Consider the following 22,416-nt stretch of genomic DNA (forward strand, 5'->3'; position numbering starts at 1 on the left):
TAAGAAATGCAGAAGGTTGTCAACTAGAAACCTGTTATCACTCTCTTCTTCCGATCGTCCCATCAGTTTCTTGTAAGCCTGCTTCCTCCGATGATCGGTTGCGGCTAACTTCTCTCTCTTAATCTCTCTGAGTTCGCTTCTTGGTAGTAGTTACCCCTGTCAGAACCTTTGTCTACTCTTTCGTATAAATACACTGATCTGCCAGCCAGCCAAAAGTAGAGAACCACATTGTATGATCTAGGGCAACTCTCTATTATAGCAGCGATTTCTTATTCATTCAGGGTGCCCGTTCATGTGTTTTTAAAGAAAGGATACCTTGTGATTCCAGATTTCAATAGAGATTCGATTCCTCACATCTAAGGGAAGACAGACACAAATGCACGGACACATTATCAGGGGGTGTCACCGTTTGCATCGTATCAGTATCATAAGAAAAGATTGATTGTTGTGAGTGATTTTACTACCCTTCCAGACTTAGCAAGTAATGAAGCTGCTGACGAGGGAGGAAATGTCCGTTGAAAATAAAGCGAACCAGTGGGGCTTAAAGTCACTCTTTGAATAGTTTTTCAGACCGTTAAGTTGTCAATCTTTCCAATGATGAGGCTCCAAAGTTTATTACATTTCCTGGTCTGCCGAGGACAGCACTAGATTGATTGCTTACCGACTTTCATTCAGATACCAACCCATCTTTTTATCAAAAGCATGGAAACTATCTAATCGAAGATAGAATCCACGCCTGTGAAAAGTAAGCAATTTCATCATTTTCCTTCGCAACACAGCTCACTCAATTGTAGAGATACCGAACAGTTTGAGTGATCGATCGACCTTGTCGCACGATGAGCCCATTCTCTCTCTTCCATCCCGCCTTCTGAACCGAACCCTGGAGAAAGACTTCTTGAACAGAACAGAGCAGCAATTCTAGAAACTTCCATTTTCCATTGATCTGAGCGTTGCTATTAAAAGTGGGTCTACCCGCCCCGGCGTGACTCACACTTGACCAACCACTTCTATCTAAGAAAATACTTAGGTAGGGTCAATCTCCCTTCGGGGTTTACGCGTCCTAGTCCGAACCATTGGATCGATCAGAAGAAGAAAGGCAAAGGAATTGAAAGGTAGAGTAAGAAGCATCGCCCAGCAGAGTGATTGAGGGAGTCTTCCCCAGCCCAATGGTCTTCTTTTTGTTTTTCACTCTCCTATTTTGATTTTGGAACAGTTCTACTACTGTTTCAGTAGTTCTAAGACCCTTCCATCCCTTTTCAAGTGCTTGCTACCCCCCTCGCTCTACCCGTCCAGAGGGAGCCCTAGTTTCAGCATAATAGCCTCATTTTGAAGCGCTCGCTTCATATGGACGTACGTCGAACAAAGGAATCTTATCGGCATACCCACCTGCTGGGCGTGGTTCACTTGACCGACCAACCGACCCAATAGTAGGAGTAGGCGGCTGGCTTCTTATGTGAAGAGAACGGATGGAGAAACAGATGTGCGAAAGAACTAGTCCCTTGGAAAGCTTCGTTTTCCTAACCCAACCTAAGCATAATGAGCTGGTTATTTGAGTATCGAAGCTGTCGAGTGTTCCATTCTTTTGTATGTAGACCCCAGCGAAGAAGGAAAATCAGAACTCGTCGAACAGAAGAACCGAGTACTATAGAATCTGAAACACACATATGCGAGCTATTAAACATACCATTCCTATTTCTAAATAACAACATATTACCGCGGCGCTAAGAAAAGGGTTTGAAAGCTCTAAGTGGTACAATAAGCGGAATGAATCAAACGAAGTGCATCATGAGGGTTGGGGATTTAGCATACGCTCTACTATCAATTATAGGTTCGCCTATGCCCCAAGAAAGAGGTGCAGAAGTGGAATTCAATAGATTTAAGCAACTTCAGTATGCGGGTAGAGATGCTTTTTGGAATCCAAGAGAACTTTGAATCGGAGGAACGACCAACACAGCTGGCATGGCTTTGTTGAATCAGGATTTGATGACAGGAACGTTGTTGAAATAACTTCTTTACCCCCCGTAAAATCCTTTACGCCTGATTTCAGTACTAACAATAAATGGCTAAAAACATCCTATTTTTTATGGTAAAATATGGAAAATCATATGGGAAACGAATAACGAATAGAAGTAGCCTAGCCTTTTCTTTCAGTCTCGGTCTTTAGATTCCCTTGTTCTTACTGTAGCTAGCACTTGTTATTGCAGTCAAGGAGCCAGGAGCCTTCAATCATATTTGAGCTTTACTCTCTTCTCCTTCTTGGGGTCGGCCTGTAGTAGCAGGCGAGGAGGAGGACGAACAGCGCACCGAGGCCATTGGGGATCTGCAGTGCACGAACGAAGACAAGAGCCGGCACGGTTAGAGAGACACTCTCAGGTTATATAAGATTTGGTTGGAACCTGAAGATGGAGATATTACTGAGCGTGACGTAGAGGTCGAATTTGATGAGAGCGTAGGACGTCCAGCAGACGCCGTTGAGGAAGCTCACCAGCGACAGGAAGAAGGGCATGTACTCGACGCTCTTGGTCTTGATCACTTTACCCTGCACGCAACCCACAATATCACTAACATCTACCAATATAGGTCTAAAAAGACATCTATGCACGTGGATCAAGAGCGGGATCGATGGGTACGTACCATGATGGTGAGCGGGGAGGCGTACATTGCCGAGCCGAATATAACGCAGAGGATGCCGTAGAACACCCAGAGCATGCAGTTGAGCAGCGTAGCTAGGTACGGGTCCGACTTGAACTCCTCCACGTCCTTGTTCTTGATGATCCGCCAGAACGCCGGCCTGCACATGTACAAGCAAAAAGCAAGCGCCCCCTCATCAGAATCAAACCCTAATTACCAAACACCTTCCATACAGAGTAGACTAGACAAGCGGACGAGGGGGATGGCGGCGGTGGCTTACACAGGGGAGAGGAAGAGGCCGAAGGAGATGACATTGCCGACGACGTTGCGGGCCGCGTCCGGGGAAATCTGTAACGCCCCGAGACCGATGTGCCAGGTGTCGTTCAGTTATTCGTTGTTGTTGTCTTGTCATTGGTTTGCGTGTTGCATTTCATCATGTCATCATGTGCATTGCATCATCATGTTTTCAAAACTTGCATCCGTCCCGGTCTCCTCGTTCCTTCCATTGTCCGTTCTGAGCCCAACCACACTTGCACGCGCCCACGGCACATCCGAAATATTATTTTATTAGTGGCCGGAAAATGTTCTCGGAATGGGTTGAAAGTTGGCATGCGGTGTCGTTTTGTTGTCAGTAGACCGCCTGCCAAGTTTCATCGCATTCGGAGTCCGTTTGACGTCCCAACGGATAAATATAGCGGCAATAGTAGCCGGTCTAACGTCGGACGTTTTCGGTCTCCGGAAACAGTCGACGGGCCTCCCTCTCTTCTCTTCTCCCAGCTCGAGACCGTCTGCACAGCCCACCTAGTCCATCCTCCTTCCCCTCTTCGCTTCCGGAGTTGCCCGATGCGATCGCGCGGTCCGAAACCCTCTCTGCACAGTGCATCGAACCCCTCACGCGAGCGCCCGAAAGCTGTCCCGGACCCGACTCGGACAGTCGTTACCGCTGTGTCCGGATCATCCCCAAACATCTGCAAAATATCTTCGTTTTATTATTGGGCTATCTAACCTATTTATTTACGACCGCCCGATTGTAATCGGACGGACCGGATTAGTCCCTACCTAGTCCCCTGCCTATATAATCAGACCAAATCCCTAATTTCTAGGGATCCTCCCGAGCGCCGACACTCTTCCTGTCTCCTCCTCATCGAGATCCTCCCGATCAAAAAATCCCCTCGCAGCCAGTCTCTCCACCTCGTTTCTCCCACCAAAACTCCACTCGGCCTTCCGTGCCCGGCCAATCCAGAGCGTAGCTCCTCCCTGCCTCGATCTGGAAGGAGGAGCCCAAGCCCCTGCAGCCACCCGAGGCCTCCGCGGCCTGCTCCTCCCGCCTTCCTTCGCGCCGCCGCCGCCGGCAACCAGCTCCTCCAAATCGCCCCCATCTCTGCACCCGCGCTGAACGCCTCCCGCCCCGCCGAGCACATGCGGGACTCCTCGCTCCCGTCGTCTTCCCCGAGCAGGAGCTCATGCCCGAGCTCCTCCGCCACTAGCAGCTCCGCGGTGCCGCCTCCCTGTCGGCCCCGACCTTGCCTCGCCGCTCCGGCGAGTCCCCGACGAGCAGATGAGTGCCCCGCACTGCCCTTGCTTCCTTCTCCTTCGTCATCACTCTTCTTCCCGCGGCTCACCTCGTCTGTCTCTCTCTCTCTGCGCTTCATAGGTGCCCGCAGCCACAGCCCTGCAGCCCCGCAAGCAGCAGCTTCACCGGAGCTCCCTCCGTCGTTGAGCACCACCAGCAGGACGCCTCGTCAGCGCCCCGGTGCCCCATCTGCATCGCGCCTCTTCCGCCTTGGAAACGGCCTCCCTTGCCATCCCGCACCGCCGCGCCAAGTACCGCAGCTGCCTCCTCTCTGGCGTCGCGCCCAAGCCCCACGTCGCCGGCAGCCATTCCCGCCGCCCGCGTCGCCAAGCCCGGCCGCAGCCGTCGACCACTGCGTCCCCTGCTTCAAGAACGCCGGTTCCAGCGTCGCCCCTCGTTGACTTGTCCTAGCGCCAGCGTGGATGAGATCCACGTCGCCCGCGCCTGGGTCTTCTCGCCCGAGGCCCAGCTCCTCCCGAGCCGGCCCCTCTCCACGTCGCCCACTCCCTGGCGTCAAGACAGATCCAGCGCCCACCTCTGCCTCCCCTTCAAACCGGCCTCCCTCTCAACAGATCTGGGCCTTGGGCCGAAGTGAGCAGATTCCCCTCCAATCCCTCTACCCTGTGCATGTTGGGCTAGCCTCTGTTTCGGCCCAGTGTAGTTTTTTTTAGATCTGTGATTTTGTCTATTTTTCCAGGGTATTGCAGTTTTACAGGAAAACCCTTGCACTTCATGCATTTAATATCTTATTAACCATGCATCGGTTTAAAATAAGTTATATATGAAACTTGCTCAAAATTTTGTGTAGATTAATAATATCCAACTTTCATCTATGTTTGAGATGATAAAAATGCTGTTTGCATTAATTTGCTCCTATGCCATGCTAAAATGCTTTATTTCATAACTAAATAACCGTAGCTCCGAATTAAATAAACTTTATATGTAAATGGGGTAGAATTTTGCCTAGTTTAACATGGTGACCTTTATTTGCATGTTTAACAACCCTAAAATTGTGTTTAGGGCAGAACAGGACCTAATCTAAAATATGCATATGGGGAGTTTCCGGAATTATTGTTCGTTACTTCCGGCCTCATTTAAACTTGCCTAGATAGGTAGTTTCGTTGTGCTTCACCCTCTTGCGATGTTAACCAACATTTAATATTGTTGAGTACATAAACGAGATCAAACTAAATAACGTGTCGTGGTGTTTCATCAATATGCAACTCGTTGCGTATTGAGCTCCACTTAATTTGTAGTGTTGTTTGTTGCACTTTGCCATGCCATGTTTCATTAAACCGGACATGCATCATACTCGATTGTGCATCATGCCATGTTGATGTGCTGGTTGTTTACTATGTTGTGTGCTTCTTTTCCGGTGATTGCTTCTTCGGGTTGGTTCCGATAACGTCGCGTTTGTGAGGATCCGTTCAACTACGTCCGTTTGTCTTCTTCATGGACTCGTTCTTCTTCCTTGCGGGATTTCAGGCAAGATGATCATACCCTCGAAATCACTACTATCTTTGCTATGCTAGTTTGCTCGCTCTTTTGCCATGCCAATGCTACGATGCCTACCATTTGCTTGTCAGCCTCCCAAATTGCCATGTCAAACCTCTAACCCACCATGTCCTAGCAAACCGTTGATTGGCTATGTTACCGCTTTGCTCAGCCCCTCTTATAGCGTTGTTAGTTGCAGGTGAAGATTGAAGTTTGTTCCTTGTTGGAACATGGAGATGTTGTTCCTTGTTGGAACATGTTTACTTGTTGGGATATCACAATATATCTTACTTAATTAATGCATCTATATACTTGGTAAAGGGTGGAAGGCTCGGCCTTATGCCTGGTGTTTTGTTCCACTCTTGCCGCCCTAGTTTCCGTCATATCGGTGTTATGTTCCCGGATTTTGCGTTCCTTACGCGGTTGGGCTATAATGGGAACCCCTTGACAGTTCGCCTTAAGTAAAGCTCTTCCAGCAATGCCCAACATTGGTTTTACCATTTGCCACCTAGCCTTTTCTTTCCCTTGGGTTCGCGGACTCAAGGGTCATCATTATTTTAACCCCCCCCCCGGGCCAGTGCTCCTCTGAGTGTTGGTCCGAACTGGGCAGCCTGCGGGGCCACCTCGGGGAAACTTGAGGGTTGGTTTTACTCGTAGCTTGACCTATCTGAGTGTGCCCTGAGAAAGAGATATGTGCAGCTCCTATCGGGATTTGTCGGCACATTCGGGCGGTGTTGCTGGTTTAGTTTTACCCTGTCGAAATGTCTTGTTGTACCGGGATACCGAGTCTGATCGGAGTGTCTCGGGTGGAGGTCTATTCCTTCGTTGACCGTGAGAGCTTGTCATGGGCTAAGTTGGGACACCCCTGCAGGGATTTGAACTTTCGAAAGCCGTGCCCGCGGTTATGGGCAGATGGGAATTTGTTAACGTCCGGTTGTAGAAAACCCGAAGTTGACCTTAATTAAAATACATCAACCGTGTGTGTAACCGTGATGGTCTCTTTCCGGCGGAGTCCGGGAAGTGAACACGGTGTTGGAGTTATGCTTGACGTAGGTTGCTATAGGATCACTTCTTGATCATACTTTTATCGACCGTGCTTTGCCTTCTCTTCTCGCTCTCATTTGCGATGTTAGCCACCATATATGCTAGTCGCTTGCTGCAGCTCCACCTCATTACTCCATCCTTCCTATAAGCTTAAATAGTCTTGATCTCGCGGGTGCGAGATTGCTGAGTCCCCGTGGCTCACAGATACTTCCAAAACCAGTTTGCAGGTGCCTTGTACCGGCAGTGACGCAACCAAGCTCAGGAGGAGCTCGATGAAGATCTTGCCCTTTGTGTTGTTTCGTTCTAGTTGATCAGTAGTGGAGCCCAGTTGGGGTCGATCGGGGACCTTTGTCGCATTTGGGGTTCTTCTTTTATTTTGGTTCCGTAGTCGGACCTTGATTGTATCTGGATGATGTAATGCTTTATTCATGTAATTGTGTGAAGTGGCGATTGTAAGCCAACTATGTATCTCTTTCCCTTATGTATTACATGGGTTGTGTGAAGATTACCTCACTTGCGACATTGCTTTCAATGCGGTTATGCCTCTAAGTCGTGCTTCGACACGTGGGAGATATAGCCGCATCGAGGGCGTTACAAGTTGGTAATCAGAGCCTTCCCCGACCTTAGGAGCCCCACTGCTTGATCATTTTTAGCGGCCGAGTTGTGTCTAGAAAAAATGTTTTGAGTCATTTAGGATTATATATCGGAGAGTTAGGAATTCTTTTTACTCCCCAGTCTCTTCATCGCTCTGGTAAGGCATCCTGACGTAGAGTTTTGACTCTTCTCTTCTCAAATTTCACTAAATTTTTTTTAGGATCACGCGGGTATCTTGGAATCGTTCCGATGGTTTTATGATGAGAACATTGTCTTGGTGCCTCCTGTCAGGGGTTTAGTGGAAGTGTCCCGGGGAGTTGAGCTCTGAGGTGTTGTCGCCATAATTTTATCGTTGCAGTTCTGGAATACCTGAGTTTAGTACGCCGACATCGAAAATCTCTTTTATGCAGTTGTTGGTGAGATAACCCCGATAACCCAGTACTGAGGTGAGTACGGGAGTATTGCCATAACTTGTATAACGGATGCTTTTCGAAGGTTGAGGTAGACGATTTCCGAAGGTTTCTTGGTTATGTGTTAAAGGATGGATACAGCTGGATGTAGGATTTGTTAGTTTGGGTGAGATATTATGCTTCCCCTGTATCCCCAACACCTGATTGCATAACCGGAAAATTTCGGGAGTTTCATAGGTGGGAATTCAAGTAGCTCTTAGGATATCTTTCCGACGGATGTATGATATGAAATTGGGGTTCGACGTCTAGTGGTCCGCCTATTCACGGTCGTTTTACAGTGGTCTCGTTGTGTCTTAAAGAGTCCTTGGCTATGCCGACTCGGGGACACTTCGTATGTCATGTGCACTGCCTTGTACATGATGGTGCTGTACGATCGAGCCCGTGTAGGCCCCACCACGAAAACTTCGGACGAAATCTCTATCATATGTTTGTTCCGGCTTATTCGCAAGCCAGTCCTTTGTTTTTGTTTTGAGTTGTGGTATTCGAGTTGCTTCAATGTCAAGTGTTGATTCCATACCTTTCCGAAATGGTGTTCTCATACTCCGATGTGAATACCAATCCTTCTCGACAATCGAGATTGTCATGTCAATCCTTTTCAACCGGTGTGTCTCTCCTCAAGTGGATCCGTTCACGTCAACATTTGCAAGATCATTTATCCCTTCTTCTCAACGGTGTTTGTTTCATCCGTCTCCAAGTTGCCTTTGTTTTTCCCACCCTCCCTCCCTTTGTTTTTCTCCAAGGATTCAGATTTCTTATCCAAGTATCCTTTATTGATGGAAAGCATCTCCATTCCTTTTCGTCAATTTTCTTATCCGGTGATGCTCATGAAGATGCTAACGAAGTTTCTAGTTCATCATTCTTCATTCTTTTTCTTCTCCGGTGGAACCAATTCAAGCTTTCGGTGTTGATCATATTCTTTTCCGTATTTCAATGTATTTCTCATACCGTTGCACCTCATAATCATCCACCTCTTGCTATTCAATTGTTCCGGAGTGCTCAAGAAATCCCGAAGATTCATGCTTACACTCTGCTTTCGTTCAAGCTCTTTCAAGGACGTTATCTCATTCAAGCCATTTAAATTCAACCGGTGCAATCTCTCTTTGAAATCGTTCTACGGTGTATCTTTTCAGTGGGCCCTAACCCACAGGTCTTTTCCCAGGATCTTACCTGACTCTTCTAATTCTCTCGGAGATGTCCTTAAAATTCTTTTCGAAGTTTGACGTAAGAATGAGTTATCATCAGTCAAATGCTTTTCTCCAAGATCTTTCAAATTCTTTTCACAGTTGGCTCAACCTCTTCGCTTTTGATTCTTCCGGTGTGCCTCAATAATTCTTGGTGGTGTTTCTCGTTGTCTTTCTCATCATTTGAAGACCGAAGAAGAGTTTCTCTAATCTTGCTCTATTCTCTTCAAGATTCATGGTGCTAGCTTGTTGCCATCCTCTCATAATTGTTTCGATTGTGAGAATCTTTTTTCACCCATCAGGAGATATTCAAGAGTCTTCTCAGTTTGTCATCCGGAGTCCATCAATTCAGGTTTATTCATTCTCGGCCGTCAGTTATCATTCTCCTATCTTGCCGGTGCATCTATCGAATATCCTCTAATCAGTTCTTGATCTCTTTGTTCTCATGTATCTAGTTTGTCTCAAGCACCTTCGTTCATTTGCTAATTCTTACCGGTGATGCATCCCTACTTCGATCATTTTCAATTCCTATGGTGGTTCTTTCAAGATCTCTCTTCCTTGTTCATCATATCAATTCATTTGTTGTTCCAATCCTACCGGTGGTTCGTTGAAGACCTTCTCAAGTTTACGCCATATCTCTTTTAATCCTTTCTACGAGAATAAGTAGTATGCCAAATCCGTTGATTGTCATCAATTTAATTGGTGAAGGATAAGCATAACATAATTCTTATTCTTGTTCATCCAAGTGATTAATTCTTTATTCCGGAGGCCCTTAAAATTCTCGGTTTCATTTGTTTCATCTTCTCTTTTTTCCGGAGTTCCAAGCTCTAATTATCACGGAGGTCCATCTAAATCATTGCAAGGATTCACCTTGTGTTTTCAATTTCTCTTTCTTTTCATCCTTTTATTACCGGAGTTCTTCATGGAGGCTCTACATGGTGGTTCGTAAAGGATTCTTTTCATTCTTCAATTGTTCTTCAAGATTTCTCTTGAAGTTAAGATCAGCCAAGCTATACTCAAAAATAAACATGGTGCTCAACACATGTTTTGTTTTGAGGAGTTCAAGCATTCTTCATCTTGCTATCCGGAGTGCAATTTCTTTCTACCGTATCTTTGGAGGTGGTATTATGTCCTTGATAATTCCCCTTCGTTGCTTCGTGATTCACAAGTTTTCAAGAGTGACATATTTAAATCCATCTTTTTCTCTTTGTTCAAGAGATCTTTTCAACCGTCAATCTCTTCATTGGAGTTATCTTGGTATAGATTTCACCTAAAGCCTTCCCTAAGGATTGTTGCCATTTATGGTGCTTGTAAATGATCCAAGTACTTCATTATCCTCCCGGTGAAATAAGTTTCTCGTCTCCTCGTTCATATCAATCCAATTCTTCTTCCCGTGAGTGGCAGGTTGTCATCTCATAATTTGAGATGTATTTCATAAGACCATATCAAGATTATTCTTTTCGTTGTTGGTTTTCAACAACTCCATTCTAGCATTTGTTGTATCTGTGATCTCTCAAGATCTTGTTTCCCTTCGTTCCGGAGTCATTGTGATGTTGCTCTTTTCAACCCATCATCTCGTTTGTCAAAGATCATGTTCTTTTCGTGCTTATCCATTTAACCAGAGCGTCGTGTCCTCTGCTCAAGTTCTTTTCATCTTATCTAGTCTTGTATCACTTTTCAACCGGAGTGCTATTCGAATTTGGTATTCCTTGATCCCCTTCCTTAACCGGCGCGTTTTCAATATATATCTTCCCTTCAACCTCAAGGTTTCGCAATGCTCTTTGTCCCTAGTTTCTAACGGAGTGTTTTCGACTTTGTTCTCCTTCGTTCTATTCTTTTCTCGAATTAGTTTAACATTTTCCAGGTTCTTTGGTCTCACTCGTTTGTCAAAGAAGCAACTTAGTTTTACCTCTTCTCTTTCTTTTCCGTTGCCCCTCCGGTGCCATTCTAGATCTCGGGACGAGATCCTCTCATAGTGGTGGAGTGTTGTAACGCCCCGAGACCGATGTGCCAGGTGTCGTTCAGTTATTCGTTGTTGTTGTCTTGTCATTGGCTTGCGTGTTGCATTTCATCATGTCATCATGTGCATTGCATCATCATGTTTTCAAAACTTGCATCCGTCCCGGTCTCCTCGTTCCTTCCATTGTCCGTTCTGAGCCCAACCACACTTGCACGCGCCCGCGGCACGTCCGAAATATTATTTTATTAGTGGCCGGAAAATGTTCTCGGAATGGGTTGAAAGTTGGCATGCGGTGTCGTTTTGTTGTCAGTAGACCGCCTGCCAAGTTTCATCGCATTTGGAGTCCGTTTGACGTCCCAACGGATAAATATAGCGGCAATAGTAGCCGGTCTAACGTCGGACGTTTTCGGTCTCCGGAAACAGTCGCCGGGCCTCCCTCTCTTCTCTTCTCCCAGCTCGAGACCGTCTGCACAGCCCACCTAGTCCATCCTCCTTCCCCTCTTCGCTTCCGGAGTTGCCCGATGCGATCGCGCGGTCCGAAACCCTCTCTGCACAGTGCATCGAACCCCTCACGCGAGCGCCCGAAAGCTGTCCCGGACCCGACTCGGACAGTCGTTACCGCTGTGTCCGGATCATCCCCAAACATCTGCAAAATATCTTCGTTTTATTATTCGGGCTATCTAACCTATTTATTTACGACCGCCCGATTGTAATCGGACGGACCGGATTAGTCCCTACCTAGTCCCCTGCCTATATAATCAGACCAAATCCCTAATTTCTAGGGATCCTCCCGAGCGCCGACACTCTTCCTGTCTCCTCCTCATCGAGATCCTCCCGATCAAAAAAATCCCCTCGCAGCCAGTCTCTCCACCTCGTTTCTCCCACCAAAACTCCACTCGGCCTTCCGTGCCCGGCCAATCCAGAGCGTAGCTCCTCCCTGCCTCGATCTGGAAGGAGGAGCCCAAGCCCCTGCAGCCGCCCGAGGCCTCCGCGGCCTGCTCCTCCCGCCTTCCTTCGCGCCGCCGCCGCCGGCAACCAGCTCCTCCAAATCGCCCCCATCTCTGCACCCGCGCTGAACGCCTCCCGCCTCGCCGAGCACATGCGGGACTCCTCGCTCCCGTCGTCTTCCCCGAGCAGGAGCTCATGCTCGAGCTCCTCCGCCACTAGCAGCTCCGTGGCGCCGCCTCCCTGTCGGCCCCGACCTTGCCTCGCCGCTCCGGCGAGTCCCCGACGAGCAGATGAGTGCCCCGCACTGCCCTTGCTTCCTTCTCCTTCATCATCACTCTTGTTCCCGCGGCTCACCTCGTCTGTCTCTCTCTCTCTGCGCTTCATAGGTGCCCGCAGCCACAGCCCTGCAGCCCCGCAAGTAGCAGCTTCACCAGAGCTCCCTCCGTCGTTGAGCACCACCAGCAGGATGCCTCGTCAGCGCCCCGGTGCCCCATCTGCATCGCGCCTCTTCCGCCTTGGAACCGGCCTCCCTTGCCATCCCGCACCGCCGCGCCAAGTACCGCAGCTGCCTCCTCTCCGGCGTCGCGCCCAAGCCCCACGTCGCCGGCAGCCGTTCCCGCCGCCCGCGTCGCCAAGCCCGGCCGCAGCCGTCGACCACTGCGTCCCCTGCTTCAAGAACGCCGGTTCCAGCGTCGCCCCTCGTTGACTTGTCCTAGCGCCAGCGTGGATGAGATCCACGTCGCCCGCGCCTGGGTCTTCTCGCCCGAGGCCCAGCTCCTCCCGAGCCGGCCCCTCTCCACGTCGCCCACTCCCTGGCGTCAAGCCAGATCCAGCGCCCACCTCTGCCTCCCCTTCAAACCGGCCTCCCTCTCAACAAATCTGGGCCTTGGGCCGAAGTGAGCAGATTCCCCTCCAATCCCTCTACCCTGTGCATGTTGGACTAGCCTCTGTTTCGGCCCAGTGTAGTTTTTTTTAGATCTGTGATTTTGTCTATTTTTCCAGGGTATTGCAGTTTTACAGGAAAACCCTTGCACTTCATGCATTTAATATCTAATTAACCATGCATCGGTTTAAAATAAGTTATATATGAAACTTGCTCAAAATTTTGTGTAGATTAATAATATCCAACTTTCATCTATGTTTGAGATGATAAAAATGCTGTTTGCATTAATTTGCTCCTATGCCATGCTAAAATGCTTTATTTCATAACTAAATAACCGCAGCTCCGAATTAAATAAACTTTATATGTAAATGGGGTAGAATTTTGCCTAGTTTAACATGGTGACCTTTATTTGCATGTTTAACAACCCTAAAATTGTGTTTAGGGCAGAACAGGACCTAATCTAAAATATGCATATGGGGAGTTACCTCATTTAAACTTGCCTAGATAGGTAGTTTCGTTGTGCTTCACCCTCTTGCCATGTTAACCAACATTTAATATTGTTGAGTACATAAACGAGATCAAACTAAATAACGTGTCGTGGTGTTTCATCAATATGCAACTCGTTGCGTATTGAGCTCCACTTAATTTGTAGTGTTGTTTGTTGCACTTTGCCATGCCATGTTTCATTAAACCGGACATGCATCATACTCGATTGTGCATCATGCCATGTTGATGTGCTGGTTGTTTACTATGTTGTGTGCTTCTTTTCCGGTGATTGCTTCTTCGGGTTGGTTCCGATAACGTCGCGTTTGTGAGGATCCGTTCAACTACGTCCGTTTGTCTTCTTCATGGACTCGTTCTTCTTCCTTGCGGGATTTCAGGCAAGATGATCATACCCTCGAAATCACTACTATCTTTGCTATGCTAGTTTGCTCGCTCTTTTGCCATGCCAATGCTACCATTTGCTTGTCAGCCTCCCAAATTGCCATGTCAAACCTCTAACCCACCATGTCCTAGCAAACCGTTGATTGGCTATGTTACCGCTTTGCTCAGCCCCTCTTATAGCGTTGTTAGTTGCAGGTGAAGATTGAAGTTTGTTCCTTGTTGGAACATGGAGATGTTGTTCCTTGTTGGAACATGTTTACTTGTTGGGATATCACAATATATCTTACTTAATTAATGCATCTATATACTTGGTAAAGGGTGGAAGGCTCGGCCTTATGCCTGGTGTTTTGTTCCACTCTTGCCACCCTAGTTTCCGTCATATCGGTGTTATGTTCCCGGATTTTGCGTTCCTTACGCGGTTGGGCTATTATGGGAACCCCTTGACAGTTCGCCTTAAGTAAAGCTCTTCCAGCAATGCCCAACATTGGTTTTACCATTTGCCACCTAGCCTTTTTTTCCCTTGGGTTCGCGGACTCAAGGGTCATCATTATTTTACCCCCCCCCCCCGGGCCAGTGCTCCTCTGAGTGTTGGTCCGAACTGGGCAGCCTGCGGGGCCACCTCGGGGAAACTTGAGGGTTGGTTCTACTCGTAGCTTGACCTATCTGAGTGTGCCCTGAGAAAGAGATATGTGCAGCTCCTATCGGGATTTGTCGGCACATTCGGGCGGTGTTGCTGGTTTAGTTTTACCCTGTCGAAATGTCTTGTTGTACCGGGATACCGAGTCTGATCGGAGTGTCTCGGGTGGAGGTCTATTCCTTCGTTGACCGTGAGAGCTTGTCATGGGCTAAGTTGGGACACCCCTGCAGGGTATTAACTTTCGAAAGCCGTGCCCGCGGTTATGGGCAGATGGGAATTTGTTAACGTCCGGTTGTAGAAAACCCGAAGTTGACCTTAATTAAAATACATCAACCGTGTGTGTAACCGTGATGGTCTCTTTCCGGCGGAGTCCGGGAAGTGAACACGGTGTTGGAGTTATGCTTGACGTAGGTTGCTATAGGATCACTTCTTGATCATACTTTTATCGACCGTGCCTTGCCTTCTCTTCTCGCTCTCATTTGCGCATGTTAGCCACCATATATGCTAGTCGCTTGCTGCAGCTCCACCTCATTACTCCATCCTTCCTATAAGCTTAAATAGTCTTGATCTCGCGGGTGCGAGATTGCTGAGTCCCTGTGGCTCACAGATACTTCCAAAACCAGTTTGCAGGTGCCGATGAGTTCCGTGCAGTTGACGCAACCAAGCTCAGGAGGAGCTCGATGAAGATCTTGTCCTTTATGTTGTTTCGTTCTAGTTGATCAGTAGTGGAGCCCAGTTGGGGTCGATCGGGGACCTTTGTCGCATTTGGGGTTCTTCTTTTATTTTGGTTCCGTAGTCGGACCTTGATTGTATCTGGATGATGTAATGCTTTATTCATGTAATTGTGTGAAGTGGCGATTGTAAGCCAACTATGTATCTCTTTCCCTTATGTATTACATGGGTTGTGTGAAGATTACCTCACTTGCGACATTGCTTTCAATGCGGTTATGCCTCTAAGTCGTGCTTCGACACGTGGGAGATATAGCCGCATCGAGGGCGTTACAAAATCATCTTGCTTTGCTCGCCGCGAGCGGGTGGGGACTTGGGATTGGTTTGGATTGGACGACACACGCGGCGAAAGGGAGGGAGAGAGAGAGCCAAAGCAATTGAGATTTGGGAGTCGGTTGAGGTCGAGGGATTAGCTTATATAGATAGACGCGGCGGGGGCGCGGTGTTTATCCGGTCTCGTGTTAGATCCTATGATTTGGTTAGTTAGCCTATGAGAACAAGTCACAAGTTTTTTGTTTTACTATGCATCCAGTTCGTTGCTATCTCTATCTTTATCTACATGGATATTAACACGCACTATTCTTGAGAGTCAAGACACCGTTTTGCTTTAAAGAGCAAAATAAATCCCAGATAATTACTAATGCACCGTTGAGTACACAGATTCTTTTCCTGTTCGTACTGGAGTATAGTAAGGAAAAACTGCTTGACCGAATCAAGGTCAAGATAACTAGTGTGATTCCTACACTGGGAGAATCGTGGATATGTAGGGAATAGAGAAATTCCACCTGCCTAAGTAAAGAACTGTTACAAATAAAGAGGAAACTAATAACGATAAGTAAGAAACAAGATAAAAGAAACCATATTTGATACCGGAATATTCGGTTTGATAACCTGCAACTAATTCCCCCTCTGGGTAATCTTTCACATTCGGCCAAAGAAGAAATTCTAAAAACTAGAAAGCCTATAGGATGACGCCAAAGATTCCATAAAAAAACCATATTTTGGCTGTGCTTCAACTATATCAACTGTACTTGAACTGTTAGATAATCATAGTCGATAATAACATCACAGCTCCCACCGCTATTGCAAAACCGTACATGAAACCTTAGCTTCATACGGCTCCTCTATGATCAGAAAAAAAGGACTATTTCGGTATTATCCCCCTGGTTTATCAGTTGCAGGTGAATCCTGTGAAACATCTCTCTCGAGGCTAGTAACAACACTTGGAAATGAAAAATGAGCTTAGCGGCTGTACCGGGTCAGGACCATAAACACCACGAGCCGGTTAAGCAACAGAAGCTGTGGGCGAAAGCACACTCGTCATTCTCAGACCTGCGGTCGAGGTACGTGCGAACAAGTTCCCATTCTCTATGTTTCATGGCCTATCAATGAAAGTCGGTATCAGGCTGGCTCGCTTGGCGGGTCGTCTCCTTATATACCTAAATCCTCGTTTCACTCATCTGTAAAGGTCTACCCTTCGAAAGGTAGGTTGAGTTCCCCCGTATGTAGCCAGCCACACTCTACTCGCAGGTAAAATATTGGCGTAGACAACAGAGAATGTGCTAGGTAGGAAACCGAAGGAACTCTTACTATACGAGAATTTGCAATTCAATATGACAACCGATCAGAAGGGATTGGACGATCCCAATGCGTTGCCCTCCTTCGCAATACCGGAACTATCTGACCGAGCTCCATCAACACAGAAAGCGGAAGGGACAGCAGATACGGATAGACTGGATCCGGAAAGGGATTTCAGCCAGTCCTTGCCTATTGCTGGGCTGGTTGTTTTGTCACGGTCCGATTAGTAGAAGGTGAGTGAGTAAGACGAGGCCCCCGAAGCGTAATGTAGAGCTATACTGCTCTTGTTTTTCCTTCCGCCCTGCTTAGGAGAACTTTGTCTAGAACCCACTTTAGCTAGCTTTCAAGGATACCATTACAGATGAGTGAAGCGAGTATACCGTTTCCGGAGCTCCCGAGGTAGCGCGGTAGCGGAAGCCCTTTCTAGTTCAAGCAGTTCCAATTCCTATTCTGCTTCACCGCTTACACCACACTCTATTGGTTCGCCTTGTGGTGCCTTTCGATCAAGGTCTACTTTGGTTGATCCACTTTCTTCTACAGCGCGTTATCCGCATCGAAGTTAGCCAGGTTCCTACCGCTTCTTGATATTATGGATTTTGCAATCCCTGAACGCCAGTGCTTCTACAACCAACGGATACTATTTAACATAAATAATAAGTAGAAATGGACAAACGAGTGTGGCTACACAGAGTGAGGAAAAAAACATGGTGGTACCAGCATTGCGTATCACTCACTATGCTTTATGTAATATGGCTTAAGCAATGGTAAAATGGGAGTCCTGAGCAAAGCACATCTGATCGATATGAATGAAAGATACATCCGTCTTTTCTTCTCCTTCGAAGGTTAGGTATCCGCTCGTTAGTTCAGCGCCGCATAAATACTGACTTTAAAAGGGGCGACTCCCGCCTGTGCTTAAGTTGTTTCAAGCTTGTAAAGACTCGCGATCGGAAGATTGACCTGGTTTTCTTTCAGCTGAAACTCTACCTAATGGTTCAGATTCCCCGGGTCCATGGGTCCATGGCCGCTTAGCTTAGACAGCCTTGTTAGAGACATGAATGCGGGGTTCGGTTTCCAATTGATTTGTATTCACCGGGACCTCCCCTTATTGGATTTTCTCCACTTTTCTAGTTGCTGTGGAAAGAATGTTGAGCAAATGAGTTTAAGGGGTGGTTTTCTGTTTACTTTTTTTCAGCCTACGTCGTCTCTCTTCCAGAACCTCACAATCATCAGTGTCTGAAGTTTCATGATGAATATTGGTTTCACATTTTATTGCTTACGTGAGGAAATATCAATTTGGAACTCGAATTTGTATTTGAGTTATGATGAGGAGTGAGGTAGATTCGCATTGTTGAAGAAAGCGAAGAAAAAGGATGCTGCTATGGCTTGCTTGTGGCTCTTTCTTCTATTGGCTAGTCTCAGGCATGATAGTTTCAATTTCTTGTGGAAAGCAAGTGCGGCTCAGTCATAAGTGTTAGTAATAGCATGAAGTAAGTTGTCGGTAGCCGGCATTAGGTAAAAGGAAAAGCTTCTCAAAAGCATCCAGAAATATCATAGAATGGTGATCGAGATCACCTTCACGGGAATCATCCTTTGCAAATTGGGGGAAGGGAACCAATCAAGTCACCAAGAAGTTCCCGAAACTTGGTTTAGTATTAAGGTTCTTCTCTTCCAGCGTTTAGTATTCAAGTTCTTCTCTTCCATCCCCCCGGCCCCTCTTTGATAAGGAAAGTTTTCATTTCTCAAATAAAAAATGACAAATATGGTTCGATGGCTCTTCTCCACTAGCAGGTTTACTGCTTTCTATTTGCACCTTTGTATTAAGTTTCCTTATATATATACGATTTTTTATTATTTTCTATTTGTCTATATTTATTTATTTGTCGTTTTATTTCTATTATTCTTCTCCCAATTTGCAATCTTTTCGGAGCCTCCTTCCTTATTACTCTTCCTCCAGAGATCCAGGATCCCCAAGCTCTAGCTCATTTAGCAGGGCTAAACTTCTATCTGAGCCTTTACGAGCAGGATCCTGGATGGGTTACGTTCATTCAGAACGAGCTTAATCACAATACCCCTCTGGAGGACATACCTGGACGGCTTAAGCTCTTCCTAATGGAAGAAAAGTTGTCTAGTATGCGACAAGATGTCATTCAGGAATTTGTGGCGCTTTATCAAAGAATAGGGCCTTATCTACCGATCGAGCCCTACTTGGTTGATGAAGCGCTTCGTTCCTATCTGGACCATATTCACGCAACTGATTCTTTCACTGTTCTCCAAGCGTCTTATCAAGATCTGCGGGAGAATGAAGGAGGATCTGTTTTCTTTAGAGATTTTGTTTCACAACCGGGATCTCCTTGAGGCGGAAAGCTCCGCAAGGAGGTGCCTGGAAGTGGAACAGAGGATCCGATGGGAAGAAATCCCCAAGAGCAAGGCAAGTCTCGAAAGAGCTGAGCACGAGCATGCTCTCGACTTGTTTAAGTCGGAGGATCTTAGAAGGGAATTAGAAACAAAAAAAGCGGGGTAGCTTAGTAATTCTGATTCTTTTCTCTTCCAGCCCCTGGGCGGGCCCCTCTTTCTTTTCTCTTCCAGCCCCCCGGCCCCTCTTTGATAAGGAAAGTTTTCATTTCTCAAATAAAAAATGACAAATATGGTTCGATGGCTCTTCTCTACTAACCACAAGGATATTGGGACTCTCTATTTCATCTTCGGTGCCATTGCAGGAGTGATGGGCACATGCTTCTCCGTACTGATTCGTATGGAATTAGCCCGACCCGGCGATCAAATTCTTGCTGGGAATCATCAACTTTATAATGTTTTAATAATGGCTCATGCTTTTTTAATGATATTTTTTATGGTTATGCCGGTGATGATAGGTGGATTTGGTAATTGGTTTGTTCCGATTCTGATAGGTGCACCTGACATGGCATTTCCACGATTAAATAATATATCATTCTGGTTGTTGCCACCAAGTCTCTTTCTCCTATTAAGCTCAGCCTTAGTAGAAGTGGGCAGCGGCACTGGGTGGACAGTCTATCCGCCCTTAAGTGGTATTACCAGTCATTCTGGAGGAGCAGTTGATTTAGCAATTTTTAGTCTTCATCTATCGGGCATTTCATCAATTTTAGGTTCTATCAATTTTATAACAACTATCTTCAACATGCGTGGACCTAGAATGACTATGCATAGATTACCACTTTTTGTGTGGTCCGTTCTAGTGACAGCATTCCTACTTTTATTATCACTTCCGGTACTGGCGGGTGCAATTACAATGTTATTAACCGATTGAAACTTTAATACAACCTTTTTTGATCCTGTAGGAGGGGGAGACCCAATATTATACCAGCATCTCTTTTGGTTCTTCGGTCATCCAGAGGTGTATATTCTCATTCTTCCTGGATTTGGTATTATTAGTCATATCGTATCGACCTTTTCAAGAAAACCGGTCTTCGGGTATCTAGGCATGGTTTATGCCATGATAAGTATAGGTGTTCTTGGATTTCTAGTTTGGGCTCATCATATGTTTACTGTGGGCTTAGACGTTGATACGCGTGCCTACTTCACCGCAGCTACCATGATCATAGCTATGCCCACAGGAATCAAAATCTTTAGTTGGATTGCTACCATGTGGGGAGGTCCGATACAATACAAAACACCCATGTTATTTGCTGTAGGGTTCATCTTTTTGTTCACCATAGGAGGGCTCACTGGAATAGTTCTAGCAAACTCTGGGCTAGACATTGCTCTACATGATACTTATTATGTGGTTGCACATTTCCATTATGTACTTTCTATGGGAGCCGTTTTTGCTTTATTTTCTGGATTTTACTATTGGGTGGGTAAAATCTTTGGTCGGACATATCCTGAAACTTTAGGCCAAATCCATTTTTGGATCACTTTTTTCGGGGTTAATCTGACCTTCTTTCCCATGCATTTCTTAGGGCTTTCGGGTATGCCATGTCGCATTCCAGATTATCCAGATGCTTACGCCGGATGGAATGCTCTGAGCAGTTTCGGTTCTTATATATCCGTAGTTGGGATTCGTCGTTTCTTCGTAGTTGTCGCAATCACTTCAAGCAGTGGAAAGAACCAAAAATGTGCGGAAAGTCCTTGGGCTGTTGAACAGAATCCAACCACACTAGAATGGTTGGTACAAAGCCCTCCGGCCTTTCATACTTTTGGAGAACTTCCTGCGATAAAAGAGACAAAAAGCTAGGCGCATATGCGTCCTAACTATTGCCTCTTTCTGGCTCCGTATTGAAAACTCGAATTGGTAGGTTTCTCGAAGTAGTTTTAGTAGGTTTATCAGGAAATAGAGATGCCGAGTCCCCTACTTACCTACCGGGTAGGTGGGGGGGAAGAAGAGTGGGAACGAGGGCTTCTTTCACTTGTTTGTTTTCCTACAACGGTATCTCCGAACTCAACGGCTCCCACGATTCGGAGCGATAGCGAATTCATACGAGGACTATGAAGCGAATAATTGCATTCCTTCCAGGAGGTCGAGCGCACACTTTCCTCAGTTTCAAATCAAGGGACAAAGATAGATCCTCGGTAACGGCAAAGGGGATAGCCTTGCGTTTGAACATTCATGTGCATATATTTTCATTAGATGTGCAATCGAAATCAGTAGGAGAGAAACTTTCATCCCTATATTTCCACTGAAATGGAATTAGCGATACCTTTGCTTTTAGTTTGAATTCATGAATCCTGTTTCTAGTGACGAGTAACTACTACGAAAGGTACGGAAAACGGGAAAGGCAAAGCATAGGAAAGAAGAATATATTCAATAATGTCATCCTTGTTTCGGTACCGGATTCAACTTGTCGAGGCTTCTGCTCGTAATGTCACTCACTGGATCAAATCAAAGGGCTCGGTTTCTGCTCCTCGGCAAAGGCAAAGTCAATTCAATAGGAATCCGAATCCTAAAAGGCAAGACCCAAACCACCGGTCGATCAACAGTTCTTCTTTCACTTCCATCTCTTGATACCTATTTTCTTGCTTTTCTTACCACTGCTGTAGTGAACCGCATCTATAAGCACCGGGAGTCGTGAACCATGCACAAGGTCCTTCTTAAACTAGAAATAAGTGAAATAATTGTTCTGGGTCACCTTGGCTTTTGTGTTCAGTAGTTAGTAGGGGAAGTTGCCCGGCTTGGTATCTCTCTTCCCTGTAGAAAACCAATCACAAGTCCCTCCTTATTTTCACTCCAAAAGGCTGGAAAAAATAGCAAATCTCGGATAGCCTAACTTGTTTTTTTGCCCTGGAAAAGGCAGCTACTATCCCTGCTGGATTTCCAGAAAACGGAATGTACCTAGGGAACCCTATTGATCAGATCAGAGACTGAACCTAGTGATCTTTCTCCTGCTGGCAAGCATCGATACCTGTCTCCTAATGAATTGATCTTCTCTTGGGCTCTGATTCATACAATCAGAAAGCCCTTGCGATGTGGGTCACCCTTTTCCTCTATACATCTGTTCAGCAAAGGGGGCTTGCTATTCTTTGCAACTGAAGGTTGGGCCTACATATCTCTTATTTGTGTGGATCAACCATCCAACCTTTCTTCTTTCTTTCCATAAAAGCGTAGGTAGAATGCGTATAGTAATGGTAGAGCTGATGTATGGCTAAGCAGGGTTGATGGAGCTCTTGGAAAGAAGTCAGTATCCAGCTTATCCCTAGTCTAGCACTCTGCTGTGAAGTCAGAAACCCATTAACAAGCAAGGCTGTAGTGAACCTCTTCCTTAAGGGATTGTGGAATGCACACATCCCGGAATATAGTTGGGTGATCCATTAAGCTAAGCAAGAGCTATGAACAACC

General features: G+C 46.3%; 1 protein-coding gene and 1 pseudogene across 1 annotated transcript; one reads left to right on the forward strand and one right to left on the reverse strand.

Moving 5' to 3' along the window:
- Nucleotides 1-2,239: 2,239 nt before the first annotated feature.
- On the reverse strand, nt 2,240-16,408 carry LOC123060193 (bidirectional sugar transporter SWEET6a-like). The gene is made up of 4 exons (XM_044482781.1): nt 16,362-16,408; nt 2,635-2,791; nt 2,421-2,539; nt 2,240-2,321 (listed from the first exon to the last, which is right to left on the reverse strand). The coding sequence occupies exons 1-4, from the start codon at nt 16,406-16,408 to the stop codon at nt 2,240-2,242; spliced, it is 405 nt and encodes a 134-aa protein (XP_044338716.1).
- Nucleotides 16,409-16,618: 210 nt separating this feature from the next.
- LOC123060192 (uncharacterized) lies at nt 16,619-19,128 on the forward strand (annotated as a pseudogene).
- The last annotated feature ends 3,288 nt before the right edge of the window (nt 19,129-22,416 follow it).

The sequence above is a fragment of the Triticum aestivum genome, chromosome 3A, assembly GCF_018294505.1.
Source record: "Triticum aestivum cultivar Chinese Spring chromosome 3A, IWGSC CS RefSeq v2.1, whole genome shotgun sequence".
Taxonomy (NCBI): Eukaryota; Viridiplantae; Streptophyta; class Magnoliopsida; order Poales; family Poaceae; genus Triticum; species Triticum aestivum.